At 66.9% G+C, this 8,461-nt stretch overlaps 1 protein-coding gene across 1 annotated transcript in view; it reads right to left on the bottom strand.

Moving 5' to 3' along the window:
• Positions 1-8,461, bottom strand: part of STAB1 (stabilin 1) — a 24,192-nt gene that overhangs the window by 5,897 nt on the left and 9,834 nt on the right. Inside the window, exons 23-48 of the mRNA XM_004715268.2 lie at positions 8,068-8,254; positions 7,885-7,978; positions 7,583-7,741; positions 6,278-6,373; positions 5,683-5,778; positions 5,541-5,588; positions 5,239-5,369; positions 5,017-5,128; positions 4,598-4,675; positions 4,395-4,493; positions 4,154-4,252; positions 3,897-4,028; positions 3,607-3,735; positions 3,459-3,515; positions 3,119-3,214; positions 2,464-2,659; positions 2,299-2,394; positions 2,154-2,199; positions 1,984-2,060; positions 1,686-1,811; positions 1,476-1,549; positions 1,280-1,354; positions 977-1,099; positions 695-742; positions 228-305; positions 3-139 (exon numbers count right to left, since the gene is read on the bottom strand). Coding sequence (XP_004715325.1) covers positions 3-139; positions 228-305; positions 695-742; positions 977-1,099; positions 1,280-1,354; positions 1,476-1,549; positions 1,686-1,811; positions 1,984-2,060; positions 2,154-2,199; positions 2,299-2,394; positions 2,464-2,659; positions 3,119-3,214; positions 3,459-3,515; positions 3,607-3,735; positions 3,897-4,028; positions 4,154-4,252; positions 4,395-4,493; positions 4,598-4,675; positions 5,017-5,128; positions 5,239-5,369; positions 5,541-5,588; positions 5,683-5,778; positions 6,278-6,373; positions 7,583-7,741; positions 7,885-7,978; positions 8,068-8,254 — 2,689 coding nt within the window. The remainder of the gene's footprint in view (positions 1-2; positions 140-227; positions 306-694; positions 743-976; positions 1,100-1,279; positions 1,355-1,475; positions 1,550-1,685; positions 1,812-1,983; positions 2,061-2,153; positions 2,200-2,298; positions 2,395-2,463; positions 2,660-3,118; positions 3,215-3,458; positions 3,516-3,606; positions 3,736-3,896; positions 4,029-4,153; positions 4,253-4,394; positions 4,494-4,597; positions 4,676-5,016; positions 5,129-5,238; positions 5,370-5,540; positions 5,589-5,682; positions 5,779-6,277; positions 6,374-7,582; positions 7,742-7,884; positions 7,979-8,067; positions 8,255-8,461) is intronic.

The following is an 8,461-nucleotide window of genomic DNA, read 5'->3' as shown; positions in this document are numbered from 1 at the left end:
CGCTGAAGCGCAGAGGGTGCCCGGAGAGCGCCGTGACGTACTGGGCGTCCAGCAGCTCCTGGCTCCCCAGCTTCCGGCAGCCGACCACGTGGTAGCGGAACACCAGCCGGCGGTGCGCGCGAATCCGGGCCCGCTCCTCCTGGAGTGGGAGCGGTGAGGGGCGTGGCGGCTCCGCAGCCGCCCCGAGGCACGCAGCCCCCTCTCAGCCGCACTCCGGGGCGCCCTACCTGGGTCAGGTTGGTCATGAGGCCCGCGTGTGGCACGAAGATGGTGAAGGGCCCGTCTCCTTTGAGCTCTTTGTATTCCTGGACAGACGCAAATCAAACCGAACCCGCTCACTCACGTGGAGTCCACCCCGGTTCATAGCACCCCTAGAGGTTCCACCGGACAGGTCAACCCCAGGAGAGCCCCATCGCGACTCCAGGGCTGTCACTCTTCCAGAGGGAGAGGGCCACAACACTGCCCAGTGGAGCTGCAGCTGGGTTTGAACCGCCCACTTTTCAATGAGCAGTCCTGCACAGGACAGGGCAGGGGAAGTTGGCCCAGAAGGGGAGCTCCCCCGCGGGGAACCTGGAGCCCACTTGAAGCCTCCGTGGCCCACACCAGGCCAGCCTACCCCTTGCCCCCAGAGTGGGCAGGCATGCAGGTAGCACACCTGGGCGGGGCGTGGGCATGGGCATGGCTGGGCACTCACCAAGAGGTGGAGGCTGAAGAAGGAGGCGTGCTTGTCTCGAAGGAGCTCCTGGAGGAGAGTGAGCGTCAGCTCAGATTTGGGGGAGGGAGGCATCCAGGACTGGTGCCTGACCAGCACCTTGAGCCCAAGGTCTGCTGGCCACGGCAGAGAAGAGGAAAGGAAAGCCAGGGGTGGGGCGGGGGCAGTTCCCAGCTGGGGTCAGGCCCAGGGTCTCAAAACCACGGGTCAGGCTCGAGGTGCATAGCCAAGGTCAGGACAGAGGCCAGACTCAGGCGTGTTTACCAGGCCGACTCGGGCACGGCAGGTGAGCCCGTCGCCCACGGTGTGTGCTGCGTCGCAGGTGCAGGTCCTCTGGCCATCCCCGGTGCTCTTGCACACCGCATAGGGGCTGCAGCCGCCGTTGCGCTGAGGGGGGACAGCAGAGGCGTGGCTGGTCCCAGGACCCTGCACACGGCCTTGCAACGGGGCCTGCAGGAGCCTGACCAGCCCCCCAAGCCCCTGAGCCCAGTCTTCAGGGGCCCTAGGAGCCCTGCAGTGGACAACCAAAGCTGGGTCTTACCCCCCTAAAATGGTACAGGGCCTGACCTGGGAGCAGGGGTCCAGGGGCTCACAGGTCCGGACACCATCCCCGCTGTACCCCTCATGGCAACTGCAAGACACCTGTGCCCCAACTCTTGATCAGTGGGGCTGCCGGGAGCCAAGGGCTGGCCAGTGCCCAGGACAAGGAGGCACCCCACTCCCAGGCCTGCTCTGAGGGGAGGCCCTGCCCTGCCCCACTGACCTGCTGGGAGCCAGTGGGAATACACTCTGCGTGAATGTGGCAGCCCCCGCGGTAGAAGAGACAGCTATTAACCTCTGGGAGGAGAGACGCCGGCATGAGGAGCGGCCCTTCCTCCACCTGCCCATTGGAACCTGCACAGACTCAGCCCCTGCTCCTGACTCCTGCAGTCCCCCACCTCCAACAGCCCATTCCACGCTGGGGGGCCCTCACCCTGACACAGCTCCCCGTCGCCCGTGTAGCCTTCTTGGCAGGTGCACGTCCGCTGCCCAGGAGCCACCTTGGTGCAGTTGGCGTGGGGTGAGCAGCCCCCGTGTTCCTGGACACAGGGGTCCACCTCTGGGGTCGATGGACCGGGAGAGCCGGACGGGTCAGAGGGAGGGCAGGGGAAGAGACAGGCCAGAGCTGGGATGGCAGTAGCGACTGGACTGAGAGGGAGGGAGGTGGTCTGTGGGAAGAGCCACTCAGGCTCTGGGAAGGTGCCCAGGGCACCCGCGGGGCGAGGCTGGACCTGAACAGTGGGTGCCGTTTCCTGCATATCCTGCTGCACAGATGCAGACCGGGGCTCCAGCTGAGTCCTGCATGCAGCTGGAGGCGGGTGGAACAGGGGCTCAGCCTGGGAGGGGCTGCGGGGCCTGGCCCACCCCACCCCACCCAGCCCAGCCCCCGGGGCTCACTCACTTGGCGTTGGGATCACACCCAGCTGAGCACCGAGGGTCAGTGGCATCTGCAGATGGGCAGTGGCGGGAGAATGGTACAGGTCAGCAGGACCCAGGCACACCGCCTCCCCCAATCAAGGCCCCTGCCCCACCGGTGGGCCCCTCACTCTGGTCACAGCGGGGTCCCCGCCAGCCGGCATTGCAGATGCAGCTGCCATCTCCACGCAGGCCCTCCTGGCATAGTCCGTGCACACAGTCACACGCTGCAAGCAAGAAGGGAGCTATTCCAGCGCCCCTCCCCCTGCCCTCCGGCCAGGGCCCCCAGGCCTCACCTCTGGCACAGTCCGGCCCATAGCGGCCCAGCTCGCAGGTCTCGCAGGCTGTGCCATGGAAGCCCTCCTCACAGCGGCACTCCCCGCTGCCCAGCAGCCGGTCCTGGCACTGCCCGTGGCCAGAGCACACACCGCCCAGCCCCCCCGGGCACGGCTCGCACAGTGTGCCGAAGAAGCCAGGGCAGCAGTCCGGCACCTGTGGGGCAGGGGGTGGGGCTGCGGCAAGAGCCAGGACGCAGGGGACAGCCACCTCGGACTGAGTGAGCAGGAAGCTCAAGGACAGGGTCCCCGTAGAGGTCCAGGCAGGAAGGGGCCCCGAGGGCGCCTTCTACACCCTCCCTGGGGTAAGGGCCAGGAGACTGGGGGCTCAGCAGGGCCAGGCCGAACTCTGACCCCTACAGCAGGGGCAGGCCTAGGCCCCTCAGGCTGGGCTGTTGGGCCAGCCTTGAGCTAAGCCCCTCTCTCCCTTGAGCTAAGCTAAGGGAAGGCAGAGGGCCAAGCCCTAGCCCCTCTGACCACAAGCCTCTCTCCCCCCTCCCCGACCTGACTCCAACCCCAGCCATGGTACAGGCCTAAAAATGAGACACCTCTCTGGGGCCCCCTGCCCTGCTCCCATTGGCCAAGATCTAGCGGTGTTGGGGGCTTCCAGACAGACCTCAATCTTCTTGACGCAGGTGTAAGAACAACCCCGGGAGAAGGTCGTCAGAGAGCCGGTGACAGAGCGGAAGACACAGCTCTTCCTGGGCGTTTCCTGGGATGGGGACAGGCAGAGGGGCGGCCGGAGGTTTGGTCAGGGACAGGGCAGAGTCAGGGAGGGTCCCAGACAGAGAGGAGGTTGAGGTGGGGCCGGATGGAGGTCAGGGGTCGCAGCTGAAGGGGGAACCAGGCCTCCTTTGAGCAGGCCCCCTGGCCTCTACCAGAGACCCTTGGCAGCCATTCCCACCTGTCCCCCACTCCCCAGGCAGGGCCCAGCAGTGGGCAGGGACTCGCCTCACCTGCAGCTGGTAGCCCTGGGAACAGCGGAACTTCCTGGTGCAGTTGACGCATTTCTCCTGGGAGCAGGGAGTGGTGCAGAATGACCCTCCTGTCCAGGGTGGCGTTTGCCCCCTCCTCCCCCCTGGGCCAGGCCGCCCTGCTCCTCACCCGCAGGGCCTGGGCATGGCTGTGCAGGCAGCGGCTGGAGCCCACCTTCAGGACTTGGGACAGGCCCAGCAGGGAGCAGCCGGGGGCTTCCAGCACGGGGCCTTCCAGGGGCACGTGGTTCACCTCGGGCTGGTGGGGCGGGGAGGAGGCTGAGTAGCCCCCTTGACCTGGGAGCCACTCTAGGGGTAGAGGCACCCCCAGGATGGGTGGGTCCCTGGAGCAGAGGTTGGAAGCTCCCAGGTGGGTGAGGGGCACTGTTGGGGGGTGTTGCCCCTCCCCTCTGCCCACACCTGTCCACTGTGATTGTAGAACACCAGCCAGTGGGCAGGGCCCAGGAGAGAGTTGCGGTGCCCGCCTCTCCTCAGGTCTTTCACGGTGAGCGCCTCCCCCAGGATCACATGGTGTCGCACTGTGTCTAAGTCCTGGGGGTGCGGGATGGAGACAGCTCAGGGGGGGCTCCAGGACTTCCCCCCTGAGCTGCCTTGCCCCGCCCCGCCCACCACCTCCCCGCCACTGCCGCCCCAGCCCCTGGCTGCCTTGGTCTCACCAAGATGCTGCGGTTGCCCTGGGCCTCCAGGGACTGGTTTGTGGGCACAAAGATGGTGTAGGCAGGGGCGGCCTCGATCTGGGCCACCAGCCCATGGTGCTAGAGGCCGGAGACAGACAGACGGAGACAGACAGACGGGCTTCAGGAGTGGGCAGTGTGGCCCGCAGTCCTGACCCTGAGAGCCAGCCAGCTCCCTCCACACAGGGCCTCTGGCCCAATGTCCCCACCCTGCCTCTCCTACCTGCAGCAGCTCCCGGAAGAGGCTGAAGGCGGGTACAGACCCCAGTTGCTGCAGCAGGCCCTGCCCCTGCAGCCCATCCCCCACCGGAGGCAGCAAGACCTGGGTGGAGGGGGAGCTGTCAGTGCACTGCCGCCCCCCAGCTGCCCTGCCCAGAGCTAAGTATTCTCACACCCCTTAGCGGCCTGGGGTCCCTGGGCACACACCTGGCTGAGGATGTGCAGGGCCCCATTGGTGGCAGGGAGGTCTGCCACATCCACGCTGGCATTCTGCACCCACACCCTCTGGAAGGGAGCAGGTAGAATTCAGCCACAGGTGGACACTCGTACAGGTAGACCACCTGCTGGGGCTGCTGGCACCCACGGGTGCCTCCCAGCCTGGCCTAGACACACACAGACTCAGGACCCTCCGGCAGCAGGGTGCCTAGGTGAGAGGCTGGTAGGTCTGTGTCTACAATCATGGACACCCCACCCCACCCCCCGCCAGGAGGCCATCTCAGGCCCCGTGTCCCTTGACAACGTGCCCTGTACCCGCTCCCCCCAGGGAAGGCCCGAGGCAGGGTCAGGGCCGACCTCACTCAGGGTCCCTACGGGCCCCACTCTCCTGCCACGCAGGTACCACCTACTCCACTGGTGTTGCGAATCTCCCAGTGCGTGCGGGGCTCCAGGGTGGCCACATCCTGCCCGGCCAGGCGCCCCAGCTCCTCCTCAGAGAAGGCACCCTGGAGAAAGTGGGCCCTGCAGGGGCAATGTGGGGGGTATAGGCCCAGGTCAGTGCAACCCAGGGAGGCCCTGGGCCTGGGGCCCACCGGTCCGGGAAGGCCTGGGGCTCTCGGACACCCCAGTACCTGACCAGCCGCGGCAGCATCCTTGGCTGCAGCCAGAAAGCCCGGTCCTGGGAGCTCAGGCGGCTGATGGCGGAGTCCGGGGGCACTAGGGCTGTGACGTGGCTGTCAGCAGGGAGGGTCAGGCCGGCGCTCTGGGACCAGGGGTGCAGGGGGACGGGGAGTGTGAGGAGGGCAGCCACCAGGTCCCTGCATCCCGCGCCCCCCCCACCCACTGTGGGGTTGACGATGTGGTGCCCCTGCACTCAGGGGGTCTTCTGGATCTGGGGCCCCGGCCCCTGTGCCATGCCTGGGCGGCGGGCTACCTTAATCCACTGGGAAAAGACGGAGAAGTGGGCATTTGCCGCCAGCTCCTAGGAGAGAAGAAGAGCGGGGTCAAGGCCCGGGCCTGGAGGCGTAGCAAAGGAGCCATCCCCACAGGGCACAAGGGTGGCCGAGCCAACTGACCTGCACAATGTCCCCGTAGCAGCTGAGGCCGTCGCCCCCGTAGCCAGCGGGGCATGAGCAAACCCGCTGACCTCCCCCGACTGCCCGGCAGGTGGCCTGGGGTGGGTGGGGCAAAGAGACCACTCAGCACCTATACTGGGCACACCCTCCTCCCTGTCCCCCACGCCCCTGCCCACTGCCTGCCCAGCCACACCCCAGGTCTGTTTCGGGGGCTCCTTTGGGGTGCTGGCACAGCCTTCCAAGAACACTGGGCATCTGAGGGGCAAGAAGCCTCCCTGGGATGACGGACAGAAAGACTGGGTCCTCAGGCACGCCCAGGAGGCACTGCTAGGCCTGAGGGAGGCTGGCTGGGGTGGGTGGGGGTGGGGCGCTAGCCTGGCTGGAGGGTGACAAAGGGGAGGAGTGGGGGTGAGGGTCAGCAGCAGCTCTATAGCTGGAACAAGGAGGAGCGAGCAGGGCCTTCGGCCAAAGTGAGGGTTGAGGTGAAGGCTTTATCTTAGGGACCAGACCAGGGGGTCAGGGGGCTCCCCACCCTGTGGAAGAGACATGCAGACAGACAGACAGCCACAGCCTGGGCACAGGCCCCTCCCCTCACCAGGTCGTGGCAGCCCCCGTTGCCAGCTCGGCAGGGGTCGATGGGATTGCACACCTGGCCGTCGCCCGCGAAGCCCAGTTTGCAGGTGCACCGGCTCTGAACAGGAGGTGGGGGGGGGGCTCGTGTCACCGGAGCGTCCCGGCCTCCCCTGTCCCACCCCTCGGCTCTCTGAAGCCTGCCCAGGTCCCAGAGAGCCCCTCCGTCCCCAGCCCTGCAGGGCCATTTCCAAGTGGGGACACTGTGGCCTGAGAGGGGACTGGCTCGAGGGACACCAGTGGGGAAGCACCCTGGGCTTCGCTGACCTGCTCAGGTCGGGGGAGGGGGTCTTGATCTGGTTTCTTTTCCACTGCCCAGTCAACAGCTTGTGCCGAGTGGATCAGGCTCTGCCAAGGCCTCCATCCTCACCTCCCCCCTGCCCTCCCCCTCCCCCCTCCCGGGGCCTCTGCTCTGACCGCTCCTGCTCAAGGCCAAGTGCTCAAGGGTTTGTCTGCACCACCTGGCCTGGTGAGTGACCTGGGGCACCACCCCCACCCCACCCGGCCCCGGCTCCCAGGTGGCCTGTTGGCAAGTTGGGGAGAGTCTAACCCTGCCCATCCAGGCGGAGCTTCTGGGATGTAAGGCTCCTAACGGGGTCTGCGCTAGTGGTGGTGGCCAGGGGTTCAAACCCACCAGCCCCTGACTCCTCTGGAGAGAGGAGACAGGCTGCCTCAGGAAGAACGACTTCTGGCCTTGGAAACCCCGCCGCGGGGTGGGAATGGCTCATGCCACTTGTGGGGGAGGGGGTTCACTGCACATGCGTCGGGATCGATTGGACGGCAGTGGGTTTGATGGGCTCCGTGTGCTCCAGCTTTCGGGGTCTGAGGGGTTTTGAGGCCTGCTGAGCCTACCCGCCCCACGGAGGACCCTGACGGCAGCATGCCAGGCCGGCTCTCCAAGAGCCCCCAGCCTCCACTCCCCCTGCAGGGTCTCTGCAGGCCCTATGTCTACAGCAGAGACCGCGTGGAAGACGGGCCTGTGCCCAGCCCACCCCAACAGTCCTGGTCTCATGTCATCTCAGAAACTACACAGGGCCAGTCCTGGTTAGTGCGGGGATGGGAGAGCGCCCGGGAATACCAGGTTATGGCTGGTCTGGGGGCCCCCTGGGCCCGGGTGACAGATGAGTGGACAGATGAGTGGACAGATAGGGGGACCCAGCAGATTAGGACTGGCTTCCGAGCTCACGTCCTTGGGGGGCTGTTCCTGGAGTTCAGCGGGGCAGGGAGAGAGATCCCCAAGACTGGGAGGTGGGACCCAGGCCCGCCTTACCTGCCCGGGCCCCACGTAGCTGCAGAGGGCGTCAGCATGGCAGCCGCCCCGCCCATCCAGCTCACACTCATCGATGGCCACGCACACCCGGCCGTCCCCAGTCCAGCCCTTGTTACAGGTGCAGCTGTGGTTGCCTGGGGCCCCGGGGACACACTCAGCCTGTGGGGGAAGAGATGACGCAAGGTCACTGGCAGAGGGCACAGAGGCCGGCCTCCCACCGCCCCCTGGCTCTGAGTGCGGGAGGCCCCCCTCCCCCCGGCAGGGCAGGGCATGGTGAGGGTGGGCCGGACGGGGAGACTGACGTTCTCGGAGCATCCGCCGCGGTCAGGGTGGGAGCAGGGGTTGCTGGGTAAGCAGGAGACGCCGTCGCCCTCGTAGCCATCCAGGCAGAGACACCTGGGGGTCAGGGGTGGGCCCCAATGAGCCGCTAGCAGAGGCCGAGCAGGCTCACGGACGGACGGGGCCAAGACCAAGGCGGTCCTCACCTGGGGACACCCCCTCGTAGGACACAGCGGGCCTGCTGGTGGCATGGCTGGGCCAGGCCCGTGGGCTCACAGGCCCCCTCGGACTCGTTGCAGAAGCGGCCGCTGAAGCCAGGGGCACACGTGCCCTGCTGGCACACCCCTCCACTGCTGGGACGGTTGTCACACAGCCCGTGCACACAGCCGCAGTCTGGAAGGGGTGAGGGACAGACGCAGGGACAGACAGGTGGGCGGGGGCAGGGCCGGCTTAGGGGAGGCACAGTCAGTATAGGCTGGAGTTGGCTCTCACACCTGAGCTTGTCCAGGCGAACGAGAGAGGGGCAGCCCAGCCTGCCATCCACCCTGTCCGAGCCGCTTTGCCCCCCCCCCACCCCCCCGCCTTTGGTGTTTGAAGCCT

Source organism: Echinops telfairi, unplaced genomic scaffold, assembly GCF_000313985.2.
Source record: "Echinops telfairi isolate 266 unplaced genomic scaffold, ASM31398v2 ScPeMD7_7420;HRSCAF=8458, whole genome shotgun sequence".
NCBI lineage: Eukaryota > Metazoa > Chordata > Mammalia > Afrosoricida > Tenrecidae > Echinops > Echinops telfairi.
The sequence above is the reverse complement of the archived record's forward strand: the minus strand, read 5'-3'. Positions and strand labels throughout refer to the sequence as shown.